The sequence below is a fragment of the Prosopis cineraria genome, unplaced genomic scaffold, assembly GCF_029017545.1.
Source record: "Prosopis cineraria cultivar Desert tree isolate PC_DT_omini unplaced genomic scaffold, ASM2901754v1 PC271, whole genome shotgun sequence".
Taxonomy (NCBI): domain Eukaryota; kingdom Viridiplantae; phylum Streptophyta; class Magnoliopsida; order Fabales; family Fabaceae; genus Prosopis; species Prosopis cineraria.
The window spans coordinates 26,039-45,184 of NW_026555598.1; the positions used below are offsets into that span (position 1 = coordinate 26,039).

General features: G+C 33.0%; 1 protein-coding gene across 1 annotated transcript; it reads left to right on the top strand.

The window, feature by feature from the left end:
- Nucleotides 1–10,158: 10,158 nt before the first annotated feature.
- Nucleotides 10,159–13,236, top strand: LOC129296157 (probable disease resistance protein At5g66900). The gene is made up of 5 exons (XM_054934744.1): nt 10,159–10,837; nt 11,044–11,396; nt 11,499–11,857; nt 11,925–12,172; nt 12,258–13,236. Exons 1-5 carry the CDS (start codon nt 10,246–10,248, stop codon nt 13,103–13,105), a joined length of 2,400 nt encoding a protein of 799 aa, XP_054790719.1. The 5' UTR covers nt 10,159–10,245; the 3' UTR covers nt 13,106–13,236.
- The last annotated feature ends 5,910 nt before the right edge of the window (nt 13,237–19,146 follow it).

Here is a 19,146-nt window from a genome sequence, read left to right on the forward strand (position 1 = left end):
ATAATTTTGGATGAGACCTCTGCAAGATACCGCACCTTGATAGTTAACAGAGCCATGTATATCAAGTCTAACCTAACCTGTTTTTGGAGAGCACCATTTCGCTTTAGATCTATCACTTTGTTAGGTTAAGAAGTTAATTCTAGATTGAAGGTATTGATCATTGTGGATGTCTTGAATGCTAGTGAATGCAATGTCTCTGTTAAGCGTGTTTTCCTCAGAGTATATGTATTTGCATCTTTCTTTCTAGATGTTCCAACACACATGGACGAATAGTCTTTGCCAAGAAACATTCCTCGCTTTAGCATTACTCGCATCTTTTTTTGCATTTTGAATTATCCAATCCTACAAGTGGAGAGAAAAGAAAGTGTTTAGTTCAATTGGAGAATGCTCATAGTCTTTTGAAAGAAGGTCATCTTCAGCATCATCCTCAATGAAATTCGTCTCTCTTATGTCTTCATAGTTCCTCAAGGCAGTAATTTGATTATTCATTTCCATACCATCATCATTATGAAATTATGTTTCTGAGATGTGGCTTAATGAATTTCCTAGGTCTGGGGGTTTATTCTGGTCAATATTTGGAGCAGGGGTATGACTTGAATTTAGTATGGAGTCCATAATTTTTTGTGAGGCATTGGATTTGTTCCAAACGTTAGGATTTGGCACGTAACAATTTGCATTATCCTTACCATAGATGGGCTGTGTTTTATTATTTTTGGTTAAGATCTGCTTATTTAAGCCTAAGTCCCTTTTGTTGCCTTTGACAATCGAGTGTATTCTTTTATTAGGTCTAGTAGCATTGTTGTTGGGCTTTGGTTCTTTATTGATCATATCTTCATTCATCTTGTGAGGCCCATCCTAGCTAAACACAGGCCCATTCATTTGGATCTTTTTTTTTCTCTTTTCAGGATAAAGGTTCTCCTCTTCGCGTAATACATTACCCAGGGATTCTTCAGCTTTAGTCAATCGAGATCTCTTAGAGCCTGATAGATCTTTTCTCTTCCATACCTGTCTGACAACCTTCGCTGTAGAGGGACTAGTAGGTGCAACGTTGTGAGAGTTGGCTTTCCCATTTCTGCCATCGTCATCCATGGTCTGATTAAGATTGGCTAGAATATCAAATTTGGATTTGGTAGAGATGTTCATACCTCGGTTTGGGTAAAGGGTGTGAGAATTCTGGCCGATTCTACTATCCGTTGCATACTTTGTAAATCGAGCTCGAGTTGGTTGCCGAACCTTTATCCATTCATTGCAATCATCTATTAGTAAGATTTATTTAGAATTTTTTTGATGATTCCTATCTGATCGTATTCATCTGAATATCCGAGGTCCCCTGCTCCCCCATCTGCTTCATTGATTGATTCAAGTCTAGTTTTCCTCCTATGCTTGTTTGCACGTTCTTAAGGTTAAAAAGGCAGTTGTTCTTATTATGCCCATAATAGCCACAACCAAAGCAAAAAAGGTTTATAATTTCATATTCGACGTTGTAAAAATTATCTTTGATGAGTAATCTTAGGACAAGTTTTTTCTGTAAATCAATTTCTACACTGATTCTAGCAAATTTGCCCCTTTCCATTTTTCCTGGTGAATCTTTAGTCTCAGCTTCTGCAAGGGCATTAGCATCAACTTTTAGAGTTTTGCTAATACAATCTCCAATTCTCTATAGAATTTCCTTATCATAACACTGGATTGGGATATTTGATAATCGAACCCATAGAGCCACTTTACCCAAGGAGTAGGTGTTTGGATTGAAATAAGGAATTCATTGTTGGACCAGAATGCAGTGATCAAAAATAGTCCATGGTCCACCATTAAGGATTCTCTCATAAGCCTCAATGTTGTTAGTGACAACAATGTAATAATTGTTTACTAAATCAATCAGTTCAAAGTCTTTTAAATTCCACATCTTTACTAGTCTAGGTTTAAGTGATCCTGGATGTAGTTGTATACTAAGTGTGTTGATAACCAAGGCATCCATCCAAGGTAGAGAGATATTCTTTCATGCAAGATCTAAGATTGGCACTATAGGAAATCTCTCCATTAGCTTTTTGGTAGTTTCAAATAGGTTCCATTCTTTATCTAACTCCTTAGCAAGAGCTTCATTTATGTAGTTTGTATCTCTAGCCTCATTGATCCTATAACATTCATTATAGCTAATGAGTGAGTCTTTGTAAGAGATAGGAGCTTTGAAGGCTTTAATTCCTTGAATCGTGTGAATCTTATTTGTATAAGCTTCCTGCTCTTGATTTTTTCCAACTTGTATTTCCATTGGTTGAACACTGGTAGATGCTGTTTCTTTACTTATTGCATGACTATCCATAATCTGATTTGGAATTAGAGTATTCTTAGCATGTTCTTGTCCTTTATCCACCATTTCTTCGTCTAGTTTTGTGGCATTCCTGTTTAGTAAATCAGCTTCTCCTTTTGAAACAGGAGGATCCACGATTTTGTCTGGACTTGCCGAAGTAGCAAAGACGAAGTTGGGATCCAAAGCAATGTGATTGTTCATGCAGAAGTAGAGAGCTAGTCGAGAGCATCTAGAATTGGAATATAATTTTTTTTTAAAATGAACATACATTCACATTTCACTCTTCACTCATACATGCAAGTCAAGGAAGGGGGTGGAAGGAGAGGGGAAGGGAAAAGATAAGGGGAATGGACGGTAAGCCTACCCATTATGCTTGTCACATCCTTTGTTTGTTTGTTTGTTTTTTTTTCAATTTAAGTGGAACTTGATCTCACAAAAGCCAAGTTATACAATAGCAAGTTTGAAAAAAATTTAAATATAAGTTTGATGCAAACCAAGTTCTATGTTTATAATATTTGGAGAAATGTTTTTGAATGTATAATATTTGGGTAACACTAGTACAAAATATAAAATTTATGGGATACTTTTTACATTGGTTGGAAGGCAAATGGTGTAAAAATAAAGGCGGTGGCATTTTTATAATTATATTGAATTATGTGACACTTTTTACACCGGGTGCCTCGATACCCGGTGTAAAAAGTATACTTTTTACAACGGGTTCCCCCTCTCGTTGTAAAAAGAGAACTTTTTACACCGAATTTTGGGACACCCGGTGTAAAAAGTATTCTTTTTACACCAGGTGGGGCACCCGGTGTAAAAAGTTATCTTTTTACACCGGGTGTCGAGGCACCCAGTGTAAAAAGTATTTTTTAAAATCCTTTCTTCCTTCCTCCATTCATCAGTTCCCTTTCCTCCTTCTCGCGCCCTCCCTCTCGTCTCCCCTTCGTCCGCCTACTCCCCCTCCCCCTCGTCTTCTCCCTCGTCGGACCCCCTTCCCCTCCCCCTCGTCCCACCTCCCCCTCCAGCTCCTCCCCTCGTCGCCCACTCCCCCTCCCCCTCGGTCCGTCCAGCCCCCTCCCCCTCCCCCTCGTCCCACCGCCCCCTCCCCCTCCTCCCCTAGCCACCTAACCCCCCCTCGTCCCGCCGCCCCCCTCCTCCCCTCGCCGTCCCCTCGCCCTCCCCCTCAATTCGCCCGGCCGCCCCCTCCTCCTCCCACTAGGTCCGCCCAACCCCCTCCCTCTCCCCCTTGTCCCACCGCCCCCTCCCCCTCCTACTCCCTGTTCCTCGGCCGCCCCCCTCCACTACTCCTTCTCCCTCCCTTTCAGTGTTGAGCTGTTGCTGCAGCTGCCGCCACCCAGGTATGTGTTGAATATAAATTTTTAAATTTTATAATGTTTAAATTTAGTTTTTAATGATATTGATTGTTACTAGAAGTGCTGTTAGTGGCTTCATAAGGCCTCAGGTTGTTGCATGTGATCATTTATTTAGTTTAAAATTGTTAATTTTTTCGTGTAAAATTTTCTAAAACTTTTGGGAAGTCCAATATTTAGGGGAGACTCTGTCAAAATTTTTTTTGAATTTATTCTTTCCTCTAATTTTCTTAAATTTAGTTTTTAATGATATTGATTTGTTGCTGGGAGTGCTGTTAGTGGCTTCATAAAGCTTCAGGTTGTTGTATGTGATCATTTATTTGGTTTAAAATTGTCAATTTTCTCTTGTAAATTTTTTTAAAAGTCTTAAGAGATCCAATTTTTACGGGAGATTCTGCCAAAATTTTTTCAAATCTTAATTTAATCAGGAACTTAGTTTCTTAAAATAGTTTGAAGATAATAACATTAGTTATATTCTTTAGGAGGTGATACATGGATCGTAGTTGGATGAATGCTAGACGAATGAGTGACGAGTATGATAATGGGGTGAAAGAATTTTTGGAATTTGCTAAGAAAAATGCTGTTGACAATAGTGAAAGGTTCTATTATCCTTGTGTTAATTGTTTGAATGAGAGGAGACTAGGTGTTGTCGAAATAAGAGAGCACTTAGTTTGTGATGGGATTTACAAAAATTATACAATATGGATTTGGCATGCTGAACGATTGGAAAATTATAGTAACACATCTCAATGTGTGGGAGTTGATAATCTTGATGATGAAGTAGAAATAAATGAAGATCGATTAGAGGACATGATCGTGATGTTGGGGAAGAGGCTTTTGAACGAGCACATGTGTATGATAACTTGTGCACTGATGCAGAGAAGCCTCTATACCCGAGGCGCACTGATTTTAGTTTGTTATCTGGGGTGTTAAAACTAGTTACCTTAAAGGCAAGAGCTAGGTGGAGTGACCAAAGTTTCACATGGTTGTTAGAGTTACTTCAAATAATATTTTCGAAGGGCAATGTACTACCAAATCGTTATTATGATGCCAAAAAGATCTTATGTCCAATGGGTATGAAGTATAAAAAAATACACGCATGTCCTAATGATTGTGTGTTGTACAGAAAAGAGCTTGAAGGGGAGGAGAATTGTCCGAAATGTGAGGCACCACGGTACAAAGAGAAGGGGGCTCCTACAAAAGTCTTATGGTATCTTCCAATTATACCAAGGTTCAAGCGTTTGTTTGCAAATACTAATGATGCAAAGAACTTGATGTGGCATGCAAATGAGAGGATATCTGATGGAAAACTTTGACATCCAGCCGATTCTCCTCAATAGAAGAAAATTGATCAATTGTTTCCCGAATTTGGCAATGAGCCAAGGAACTTGAGGCTTGGACTTTCTATCGATGGAATGAATCCTTATGGTAGTCTTAGTAGTATACATAGTTCATGGCCTGTTCTTTTGGTGATTTACAATCTATCACCTAGGTTGTGCATGAAACGGAAGTACATGATGCTATCCATGTTGATTTCGGGACCAAAACAACCGGGAAATAATATTGATATTTACCTAAGACCTCTGATTGAAGATTTGAAAGTGTTGTGGGAGGTAGGTGTAGAAGTGTTTGATGCAAATCAGAAGGAGAATTTTAAGTTACGTGCTATGATCTTTTGTACTATAAATGATTTTCCTGCATATGGAAATTTGTCTGGTTATAGCGTGAAAGGTCATAAAGCTTGTCCAATTTGTGAAGAAAGCACAAACTACCATCAACTTCAACATGGAAGGAAGACAGTTTACCTTGGCCATCGGAGGTTTCTTAGACGAGATCACCTATATCATAGATTGAAGAAAGCTTTTCATGGTCACCAAGAACACAATGATGCTCCGGATATTGTCTTTGGTATATGAACGTATATGAATGTGTGAAAAACATTAATATTGTCTTCGGTAAGACTAAAAAGAATACTGGTGCAAAAAGCATATGGAAAAAAAGGTCTATCTTTTTTGACCTCCCATATTGGCGCAATCTTGCAGTAAGGCATTGTATTGATGTTATGCATGTGGAGAAAAACGTGAGTGATAGTATTATTGGAACGCTTCTGAACATACCAGGTAAGACTAAGGATGGTGTGAATGCAAGATTGGATTTGAAAGAAATGGGAATACGGGAAGACTTACACCCAAGACCAAAAGGTAAACGAACTTATTGTCCCCCAACCTCTCATACATTGTGCAAATCTGAGAAAACAAGTTTTTGTGAGTGTTTACATGAAATTAAAGTTCCTTCGGGATATTTTTCAAATATTATGAAGCTTGTATATGTGAAAGAGTTGAAACTGGTAGGCTTAAAATCTCATGATTGCCATGTCTTGATGCAACAGCTATTACCTTTGGCTATTCGAGGCATATTGAAAGAAGATTTAAGACTTACAATAACCAGACTTTGTTTCTTTTTCAATGCTATATGCAGTAAAGTTATTGATCCCCGTAAACTGGAAGAGTTAGAACAAGAAGCTTGTACTATCTTGTGCCAACTTGAGATGCACTTTCTTCCTACATTTTTTGACATTATGGTTCACTTAATAGTGCATCTAATAAGGGAGGTAAAATTGTGTGGCCCTATTTATTTGTGATGGATGTACCCAGTTGAGAGATACATAAAAATACTGGATGTACCCAGTTAAGGGCCTCGTACCTCCAACAGAGAATATGTGAAGTCAAAAAGGACGTTTTTATGGCTCCATATGTGCACTCGTAAGGATCAATTTATAATTAATAGTTTTTTAATATGAATTTACTTTAACTTGTATCATATTTAGCAGGGACCATTGGCAGTTATTTGTTCTTTCAATGAAGAGCAACACTGTCGTCTTTTTATGCTCCTTCCATTACAAACTTAGAAAAGAAATGAAGAAGACGATAAACTTGTAAGAATACTTTTACTAAACTATTTAATTTAATTTTTTTTGAATATTTTTACTAACTTGATAATCTTGATCATAGGGCAATGAGAACATATCAAAATGTAGTCTTACAAAAGCATGGACATGAGCTCAAGGATCTCACATGGATTGAGCCAAAGGTGATGCTATACTTTATTAATATGTTCAATTATCAAGATTTCTTACTAATTTTTTATGATTTGTTCTTATATAGAGTCATAGACAACCGGTGAGGATGAACTTGTGCGGTCTATATGTCATGAGATACATGCTCAATATTATCACATTAGGCATGACCGAATTTACAAAAGAGGTAAATATATATATTTTTAAAAATTTTATTTTATTATGTTATTTGAGATTGATTAATATGCCTACTTTATGAATCAAATTTTAGATGTTCGACAATTTGGATGCATTTTCTGAAGCTGAAATTGAAGACATCTGCATACATTGGGCAACCTATTTTGTGAAGAACTTGTGAGGTTTTTTGTTACTTTTAGACATGTTTTAATTTTGATAGTTGACACAATTTAGATAATTATTAGTTTTCCTAATAGTTAAATAGTTTTGTATAGTTGATAAATACTTGATAAACAATTGTAAATGAATTGAGCTGTCTGATTTGGCAATTTTTATGCACAGGAATGGCAATTTTGACAATTTAGACAATTATTAGTTTTTTTTAATAGTTAAATAGCTTTGTATAGTTGATAGATACTTGATAAACAATTGTAAATTAATTGGGCTGTCTGATTTGACAATTTCTATGCACAGGAATGGGTAAAATTAATAAAATAAATATAGTATAAAAAAATAAAATACTTTTTACATTGGTTATTACCATAACCGTTGTAGAATATAATATTTTTTACACCGGTTTGGATAATAACCGGTGTAAAAAGACCATAACCGATGTAAAAAATATTATATTCTACAACGGTTGTATAATAACCGGTGTAAAAAGTACACTTTTTACACCGGTTGGGATCTGAATCGGTGTAAAAAGTTTAAGTAATTTTTTTTAATTTTCTTGTATATAATTTTTAACATCGGCTCTATAACCGATGTAAAAAATTTAATTTTTACACCGGGTTTATAACCGATGTAAAAAGAGAAACTTTCTACATCCCCTGAAACAACATCATCTCTTTAACCACTGTAAAAAGTCATTTTTAACCGCTGTAAAAAGTCATTTTTGTACTAGTGTAAATATAATTTTTTGTATATAGTATTGGGGTCAAATTGTCCAAAATTATACATACTAATAAAATTCATTAAATATACATTGCAACTTTATTTTTTTTCAAAACAAAATATAAATTTTCATGAGTACCCTTTATTTAATATTCTATTTGTAAAAGAATATTATAAGAGAGAATATATTAGAAAGGTAATATTATAAAAAAATATTATCTATTTATAAATCATGTCATTAAATTTTTATTACAAGTTTTTTCTTTTACCTTCCATTGAATGTTGGAAAAAGAAAATGTATTATTAAAATATGTATATTTAATAGGAGTAAAGTTAAAAACTTATTAAATTTTAAGATAGAGTTAATAAATTTTAAGGTTTTTCTCAATACCGGTGAAACGTGTTAGAAGTGACTTATAAATAGGGCCAGAGAAGTATTTTATATAATGTTTTTAAACAAAATTATATATTTAAATAAAATTTATTAAATACATTTTGCATTTGTTTTTCAAAATATAAATATAAATATCCAAAAATACACTCCATTTAAAAAGAGAGAAATATAATAAAGAGGAAAGGGTGATGTTGAAAAATTATATTAAATGAAAATCTATTTTTATCAAGTTATTTTGTACCCCTTTAGTCCTATTTATAAGTCACTTCTAATACGTTTCACCAGTATCAAGAAAAATCTTAAAACTCATTAACTCTATCTTAAAATTTAATAAATTCTCAACTTTGCCCCTATTAAATATATATACTTTAATAACATATTTTCTCTTTCCAACATTTAATAGAGGGTAAAAGAAAAACTTTATAATAAAAATTTAATGACGTGATTTATAAATAAGATAAAAAATTTTCTCTCTTTACCTTATAAATAAGATCAAAAAGAATATTTTGAAATACCAAATTATCTTGAAAATATATTGTTTTATACAAAGCGAGTGTGATGTAATGTAAGGCCATGTTAATAATACTTGAAGAAAAATTATTAAATGAAAGGTTATTTAAAAAAAACAACTAAATATATATATATATATATATATATATTATTCCCCCCATGGACAAACGATGCGAAACCAAATTGACGTTGCATTTAGCCGATGAGGGTTACGACATGCGCACACGGAAATTCCTGCTCCGTGGACATGACTCCATTCAAATGATGCACGACTTTTGAGGCCTATTGACTTGGAGCCACCTGCGAAACTTCTAAGAAGTTATGTTGATATCAGCAATCTGAATAATATAAATTCATATTTATAATTTAATTTAATATTAAAATTTTGTATAATTTTATCAATTGATTATTTAAATACATTTTGAACAATTTAAATTTAATATTAATTTTTTTAATTTTTTATAAATTTTTATTTTGATAAATATAATATTAAAAATATAAATAATATCCAAACTAATACTTTTAAAAAATACTTTTTTAAAAAAGGTGAGAATTAAAAACTTTAAATCTAAGCTATCCACGTGTCTTTAAATAGTTAGTTTATAAAAATAATAAATTTTTTTAATATTAAAATGAACTATTTAAATTAAAAATGAATTATAAATTTATTAAAATTTTTATAAATTTTTCAATAAATATAAAATATTAACTTAAAATGTAGATGGTCAAGATGGGACCATTATTTAAAATAATCCACGACTTTTGGGATCTTTTGACTTGTGGTCAGTTGCAAAACTTCTAGGAAGTTGCGTTCATAACTCCTAGGATGTTCAAGACACGTACTTGAGCAATATTAAAATTATAATTTTATAAATTAATTATTCAAAATATATTATAAAAAGTTAAAATTTACTATTAATTTTTAAATATTTTTATAAAATTTTATTTTAATAAATTTGATATTAAAAATAAAAATAATATCCAAACTGGCATCTTTAAAAAATATTTTTAAGAAAAAAGTTGTGAGTTTAAAATTCTAAATTTGAACTGTTCAAAATATATTTCAATAATTAATTTATAAAAAAATTTATATTAAATTAAATTATCTAAATTAAATACATTTTTTAAATTAAATTTATAATAAAATTATTTATTACAAATTTTATAATTTTTATTTTAATAAATATAAAGTAAAAACTTAAAAAATGTAGATGGTAGAGATGTCATCACTGAAACCGGACGCACATCTTTCACATTCATGTTTGTGTATTAAAAAGTTAAAAATAAAAAGAAACACAAGTTTTTTCTCGTTTCTTTTTATTAATTAAATATAGAAAACGTTCTTGCGTGGAATTTTCAAGATCCTTTGTCAGGGAGGCATATAACCCCATTGACTACATTCGCTATCGCAGGCTGGTCTCCTCCAGTTTATGGTCTTCATCTTCTATTGACTGGAACAGCTCCGGAGCAGCTAGTTGAGGTTGAGAGGATCGGGAGCAGAAAAGTAAAGATAGTGAAGATGGAAGTAGTTCTGGAGCTTGCAGGGAACGAGCTTTTGGATCTAATCAAAAGGGCTCTCAAGCATTCAGAAACAGCGCGAGGCCTCGAGTCCACCATGGAATTGTTGGGTCAATTGTTTGCAGAGATTCAACAACTGTCCAGGGAGGCGAATGTGGAATCTCAGGTACTCGAGAAACTCCAGGAGAGTATGAACAAAATACAAAACGCTCTTCTTAAATACTCCAAAGTCGGGTGGCGTATTTGGCTTGCGCCATTTTACCAGAAAAAAATGGAGAACGCAGTGAATGAAATGAAAGAAATCATGCAGTATTTGCCTTTGCTGACGTTAAGGAATGTTCTTAAATTGCTCACGGGAAATAGGACTCCTGATCAGACCAATCATATTGGCAGACCAGAAATTTTGACAAGGGGTGATCTTGAAATATCACAGCCTGAGTCTACACTGGAGTTGCATGCTCCATTGTTGGAAAAATTGAAGTCTTTCGTCATCATGGATGGTGGCGATCATCAGGTCCTTAACTTGACCGGCTTTGCCGGCTCCGGCAAGACCACCTTGGCCAAACAGCTCCGTCATGATCCGGAAGTCCGAGGTAACCCCCTCTTCAATCAATGTACACAGTAGAATTATAATTAACGTCGGAAAAGTTTTTGTTTCAGTTCTGTTTAAGATACATCCATACTACATAGAGTAATGAATGAATAATATATTTATCTTGATTCCTATATGCCTAGACAGTATCATTCAAATGGAATAATAAATTGAAGTATGATGCCAAGGACTAATCTGGATGAACAGAGAGGTTCGGCGATAATATCTTCGTCGTAGATTCATGGATTGAAAGCAATGAGGTTATGGCAGAGCAATTGCTTGAAGAGTTGCGTGAAAAAGGGAACAATGAGGCTGTGTTTCTGGTGCTGGATAATTTTGAGCCTGGCTTTATAGGACTTGTTAAGCAGTGCATGAATTGGACATCATCAAATCCTAAATCCAGAATTTTGGTGATTTCAAGAGTTGATATCCCAGATTTGGGCACCAGGGAGACCATGACACCACTGGGTGAAGATGATGCAATCGAGCTTTTACGTCACTCTGCAAAACCAATTGGCACCACCCCCTTCAATTTACCAGAAGATAGTATTCTCCGACAGGTCCTTTCTCTCTAGTTAACCTTGGTTCATAATTAATCATCTCATTTTCTTTATTAATTTCACAATTTTAGTGAAAAAGGATCAACTTGCTTTTACCATCAGGTTGTAAGAAGTTGTGGAGGTTTTCCATTAGCCATCATAATAACTGGCAGTGAACTCAGGGGCATGCCCGTCGAAATCTGGAAAAAGAAGTGGAGAGAATTGTCACGGAAAGGAGACTATCCTCCTTCAGAGGCGCTTACTTATCTCCATAACTCATTAATTGTTTTGAATGGTTTTAAAGATGCTAATGATAAATTCTTCATGGACCTTGGCTCATTCCCTGAAAATCAAGTTATCCCTGTTACTGCCTTAATCGACATGTGGGCAGAACTTTACGAAGAAGACGATGACGGAATAGATGCGATGAACCACATCCACCAATTGGCTTTCATGAATTTGGTTTGTAAGGTGGTTCAAAGGTAAATATCTCATTTATTAAGTTCGTACAGATTAATCTATATGCACATGATATTTTGACTTAACCAGGCGAATTGGAAGCGATGAAGACAATTGCTACAATAACCACATCCTAGCTCAGCATAAAATTCTCAGAGAGTTGGCCAACAAATATTCGAGCGAGGGGCATGTATTGGAGAGGAAAAGACTAATTCTTGGGAATGATCCTCCCCAAGGGTGGCCACAACGGACTCAGAGCTGGTTCTATTATTTTCTATCACACCTCATAGGATCAACAGGGCAAAGGATAGCTGCTCGTGTATTATCTATATCCACTGGTTTGTTTAATTTCCTCTCTTTTGACTTCCCACTTATAATTTTTTGTTATTTGGTTAATTTCATATATTATTATCTCTACTGCAGATCAAAACGTCACTCCAGATTGGTGCGACAATATTCAACCAACTGAAGCTGTGGTTCTGGTTTTGAATATTTTCAAGACTTCAGATTACACGTTACCGAAATTCATGAAGTCAATGGGAAACCTGAAAGTTCTTATACTCACCGGTTATGCTTACTGTTTCACAGAGTTAAGAAATCTCGAGCTGCTTGCTTCCTTAAGAAGCCTCAAGAGAATCAGATTGCAGCATGTTTCTGTTCCGTCCCTTTGTGACTTGAAGAACGTGACCAAGTTGTCATTTTACTGTTGTCAAGTGAAGAAGGCTTTTGAGGATAGTTCCATCGAATTCTCATCAGCTTTGCCAAAACTGGAAGACTTGAACATTGAGTATTGCATTGATTTGATTGCGTTGCCTTCTGGGCTCTGCTCTGTTGTCAGCTTGAAGAAACTCAGCATCATTAGCTGCCACAAATTTACTGGACTACCCCAAGAAATTGGGAGGCTTGAGAATCTGGAATTACTGCGGATTAGTTACTGTGCTGATTTTGAAAATTTGCCAGGGTCAATCACGCAGATGAGTCATCTAAGCATCCTGGATATCTCACATTGCGTAAGCCTGAGGGAAATACCAGACAAAATTGGGGAGCTGCAGAATCTAAGAAAGCTTTATATGACAGGCTGCTCAATACATGAAATGCCAGACTCGGCCATGAAATTGGAGCATTTAGAGGTGGTGATATGCGATGACTGTACATCTCATTTATGGGAAGTGATCAGTTCAGGGCTACCTAACCTCAACGTAAACACTGCCCAGACAGACATTACCTTGAATTGGCTTTTGGGCTCTGGCTTCCAAGGTTTTATCCTTTAATTAAAATCACAAACAAACTGCTCCATTGGTTTTGCTTGTTTCTTTTCATCTTTTGTCGTTTGAATCAATCATTTTTTGCTGTAAACTTGCACAATCCTGTTATGTCACATAGACAGATGTTTGTGTTTGATGTCCACTAAAATATACTTAAAATAAATTGTCATGCAGTTACATCATGTTTATGAGTTTCACTCTTTGTCTCAATTTATTTTTATTTTTTAATAATTTTATACAAATTTTATAATCATGAAATGATGGCATTTAATCTAAAAGATTCAATCATTTAAATTCGTAAACTTGGATTACAGACACGTAAAAGTTCATTATTGATTTTTCTTGTTTCTTTTCATTTTTAATTTTTTGTTGTCTGAACGAATTATTTTCTACCGTAAATTTGTACAACCGTGTATGTCACTTGAAAACTTTGAGACGGATGTTTGGATTTGATGTTCACTAGAATAATATTTTTTTTATTTATAAGTTATTTCTATCATATTTTGCAAGAATCAAAGAAATTCTAAATCTCATTATTTATGTTTAAAAAATCAACAAGTTTCTGACTTTATTTCTATTAAATATACATACCTTAAAAATCAAATACTTTGGCATTTAATAACCTTTTCAATATTTAATAAGAGCAAAAAGATAAGTATGGATATAATAATTATTGAGATACCATATAAATAGGACCAAAACAAATACTCTCTCAATCTTATAAATAAGACTAGAAGAGAAAGTAATAATTTTAGTATTGATACAGACATGAATTAATTATTGTGAAGCTAAAATAAGCACTAATTTTTAATTAAAAATTAATTAATTAAGTATTCCAATTTATTTACAATAAAAAGTCTCTTAATCATCCATGATTCTGTCAATTTTATCAGTAAAATGAATAATTAAACATTGACATAGGATAGCAAAACGTACCACCAAAGGGCTGTCCATGTGTTGGTGAGTGACCATTGGTTGTGCGTGGGATGTTAGTCCATCACGTGACTCTCATCCATCAGCCTCAATCTTGCACACTTCTAGTAGGTACGTCCTCGGATAGGTGAATTCTCAAAACCACAACGACTTTGGATGATACTCCATATAATATAATTAAGAGATGACATAAAATAATATTCATGGATTAATGATTTCGAGCAATTGTGGTACAACCTCACTTGTCTGAAAGCTTCACTAATTAAAAAGGTAATCACGTTCGAGACCTAATCTCAAAGTTTGATGAAAATATTTTCTTGAAGTTAAATAATTTGTTCCAAGTTTGTCCTATTAATTGACCTAAACAGTGCACGGCTTCAGTCATCATTTTCTGTCTCAATTGCCAGATCGAATTTCAACACTACCATATAATTGGTTTATGATTTAATTCCATGTCCTTTTCTCTTATCATAACAGCGGACTTTCCCCAAAAGACCAATATTTTCATTGTTGCTAACTTTTAGGGGTCCATTTAGTATGATGAAGTCAAAATGATTGAAATAAATATGGAAATGAAATTAAAATTTTTGTGTTTGGTTTACTAAAATCACATGGAATTAGACTTCCACATGAAAGCCATTTTCATCAAAATTGATGGAACTGAGTTCCATCTCAAAAATTCAATTTTCAAAATCGATCTTCTCAATTTCTTTTTTTGCCCTTCCTTTCATCCCCCGAACTGACAGCAACTTTTGCTGCGAATGGCAAGGATGACCTAGAGTCTATGAACAGCGAGGATGAACTAGGATCTTCGATGACCTCCAACAGTTATGCAATCTCTCTTGCTGATAGCAAGTCTTCTTTTTCACGGCATCAGCAACAATGAAGGCTTCCATTTGGTTTAGGTTTGGTTAGGATTTCAAAGGAAAAAAAACCAAAATTTAAACCAAATTCCATTTGGTTTTTAAATTTATGAAAACAAACCAGGTTCTAATAATAATCAATTTTATTTGATTTTTATTGGATTATTTTGATATTGTCAGTTTTGTTTAATTTTGCTGACCCTTAACTGCTACAATGGGATTAAATGTGGAGCCAAAAAGGTAAGTTTAGTTTGTTTACCAATAGGACGTGCTTCTCTCTTCTTTTGAACTCGGCGGAGAAGGCTTCTAGCATTGTGGGAAAACGTCCAGTCCAGAGTCTCTTCAACGAGCAACCCACAAAGAAGGAAGCATCATAACATAAGATGGAAGCATGCATACTGTTGGTTTTGATGCTCATCTTGATAAGATATGGATAGTTAAGATTTTAATTTGGATAGTTTAAATTTAAAGATTTTGTTTTATATTTTTTAAAATAAAAATTTTAATAAATTTACTTTATCATCAATTTAAATAATTGAGATTTAATTTTGGTAGTCCAATTTAATATTAAAATTTTTTATAATTATTTTTATATATTAATTATCCAGATGTATATTGGATAATTTAGATTTGATATTGAAAATTTTTATTTAATATATATAATGTTAAAAATAAAATAATATCCAAACTAACATCTTTTCTTAAAAAATATTTTTCTTGAAAAAAAAAAGTTGCAAGACCAACTTAGCCAAACAGCTCCGTCATGATCCGCCAGTCCGAGGTAACCCCCTCTTCTATCATTATACACCGTAGAATTATAATTACTGATGGAAGAGATTTTGTTCCAAAGCACGCATTTTCATCCTATTTATCTTGATAACTATAGACCTAGTCACTGTCATTCAAATGGAATAATGAATTGAAGTATGATGCCGAGGACTCAACTGGATGACCAGATTGGTTCAGGGAAAATATCTTCGTCGCAGATTCATCGATTGAAAGCAATGAGGTTGTGGCAGTGCAATTGCTTCAAGAGTTACGTGAAAAGGGGAATAATGAGGCTGTGTTTCTGGTGTTGGATAATTTTCAGCCTGGCTTTGTAGGACTTGTTGAGCAGTGTATGAATTGGATATCATCAAATCCTAAATCTAGAATTTTGGTGATTTCAAGAGATTTGGGCACCCGAGAGACCATGACACCAGTGGGTGAAAATGATGCAATCCAGCTTTTACGTCACTTCGCAAAACCAGTTGGCACCACCTCCTTCAATTTACCCGAAGATCCGTGTTCTCCGACAGGTCCTTTCTCTCTAACCTTGGCTCATAATTAATCATCTCATTTCACAATTCTAGCAAAAAGGATCAACTTGCTTCTATCATCAGGTTGTGAGAAGTTGTGGAGGTTTCCCATTAGCAATCAAAGTAATTGGCGGTGAACTCAGGGGCAAGCACCCTGATATCTGGAGATAGAAGTCAAAAGAATTGTCAGGAGTGGAGACTATTCTCCTTCAGGGGCGCTTACTTATCTCCATAACTCATTCAGTGTTTTGAAGGATTTTGAAACCGTTAGAGAATTCTTCATGGACCATGGCTCATTCCTTGAGAATCAAATTATCCCTGTTACTACCTTAAGCGACATGTGGGCAGAGCTTTACCAGGATGACGATGATGGAATAGATGTGATGAACCACGCCTGCCAATTGGCAGACATGAATTTGGTTGATAAGGTGGTTCAAAGGTAAATATACTTATGCCAGCTCAGCAAATAAACTTTGTCTCTTATGTATGTATCCCATTTCTTGAGTTCGTACATGATATTGTCACTTAACTAGGCGAATTGGAAGTGATGAAGACGATAGCCACAGTAACCACATCCTAACCTAGCATAAAATTCTCAGAGTTGGCCAACAAATATTCAAGCGAGAGCACAGTATTGGGGAGGAAAAGACTAATTCTTGGGAATGATCCTCCCTAAGGGTGGCCAAAATAGACTCACAGCTGGTTCTGTTCCTTTCTATCACCCCTCGTAGGATCAACACGGTAAAAATTAAAATGTTTCTACACCGGGTGGTTTGCTACCGGTGTAGAAAGTTATAATTTTTTTGAAAAAAATTAAAAAAAATTAAAAAATATTATCTACACCGGGTATATATATAATCGGTGTAAAAAATATCTTAAATTTTTTTAAAAAAATCAGTTTCTACACTAAGTGAGGGTATACGTAATGTAGAAATTATCTAACAATTTAAAAAAAAAATAGTTTCTAGATTAGGTGGGGGTTTGCTTGATGTAGAAGGTGTCTTAATTTTTTTTTATAAAAAAGCACTTTCTTAAAATAAATTTTAAAAAATTATTTAATTTCTGCATTGGTTCTATAGATTTCTAGTGCAAAAACTACTTTCTACACCCATTGTCATAGAAACCAATGTAGAAAGTCTAATATTATCTTTAAAAATAAAATAAATAAATTGATGAACTATCTATACAAGTTATTTAATAATAAGTGTGGAATTTTTTTCAATTTCTTAAAAAAATAAAAATTTAAAAAATAGTGATTTTTTACACCTTATATTCAAACAACCAGTATAGGAAGTTCAAAATAATTTCTTTAAAAATAATATTTTTAAAAAATTAAGAATTAAATGATCATTTTACCAATACTAAAATATAATATGAACTAATACTCTCTCTGTTAAAAATGTATAACATTTTTAATATTTCAAAATATAATAAATATAATTTTTTTAAAAGTATTCATAATAAATAAATCACTTTATATTTATTTTAAAGTAAAACACCTAATTAAGTAAGGATATATATTAAAATATTATGTTAATTTGAATATAAGTAACTTTATAAAGGGTGAAATTTAATTAAAAATACTTTACATTTTTAACAGAATGAGTATATTATTGATATGAATAGTCATATATTATTTTTAAGAATATAACATATATTAATTTTTCAATTAAAGATGTATTTTAATTCAACTAAAAAAAAAGAAAGACATAAGACTTAAAAGGTAGAAGATTATAGGTTCAAATTTTATGAGTAATAAACATGTGACATAGCATGAAGGGGTGGTGATGTGTTGTGAGGTGGTGCGCACAATATGGCATGAAATAAAAATATATGACTTTTTTCACCCATTATGTAAAGTAATTGATGTAGAAAGTGTCTATCAAAATTTTTTTTTTTTTGTGGAAACACATTTCACACTAGACTTATAACACTTTTTACACCAACGTACCGATTATAGAATCAATGTAAAAAATCATGTTAAATTTATTTAAAAAGATTATTTTGTAATAGTGGAAAGTTAAAAGCTTGTAGAATTTTTAGTTGAATTAATGAGATTTATTTTTTTTATTTTAGTGAAAATACTAGAAATCACTTATAAATAGAACGAGTATGTGCCTGTTTGGATAAGGAAAAAACGCGCGTTTTGAATCCAAAATCGATTTTTTTTTTGTTAATTTATCCAAACAGTCAAAATTGATCAAAAATCGATTAAGGGCCAAAACGCGCGTTTTTTCAGAAGCTCCCTCGGCCCATTTTCTGCCAAAAGTTTGTCAAAAACGTTGGGAAAAATTACAAAAATAGGCCCAAGAAAAAATTACAAAGAAAGCACATAATTTAATAAAATAAAATTAAACTCTCTTCTTTTTCTTTTTTTTCCTTAATAAAATTTAAACTTTATATATTTAAAAAATTAATATTTGATATTTAAAAATTAAATTATATAGTAATTTATATAGTTAAAAATTAATTTTGATTAAATTATCCAAATATCTTCAATTCTATTAAAATTAATTTTAAAAAAACAGTATCCAAACAGATTACGTTATAACATAATCAATTATGATTAAAATCTACCACTTAATCAATTATTTTCATAATCTATTATACCCAACTGAAATCCAAACGGACCCTATATACTTCATTCGTTTAAAAATATTAGATATTTCTAACTCAATTTTACTATCAATAAAATAATTACTTATTTTCAAACCAACTCTATCTTTTTATATTTACTCCTATTTAATAGATTGTTTTATCTTAAAATAAATATAAAGTGATTTATTCAAAAGGAACACTTTTAGACCAAAAAATAGGGATACTTTTAAAAAAAATAATGATTATGCCTTAAAAGATTAAAAATATCTCACATTTGTTAACATTTAATTTCTCAAAAAATACCTTATATTTTTTAATGGAGAGAGTACTATTTACACTCTGCCCATCCATACCA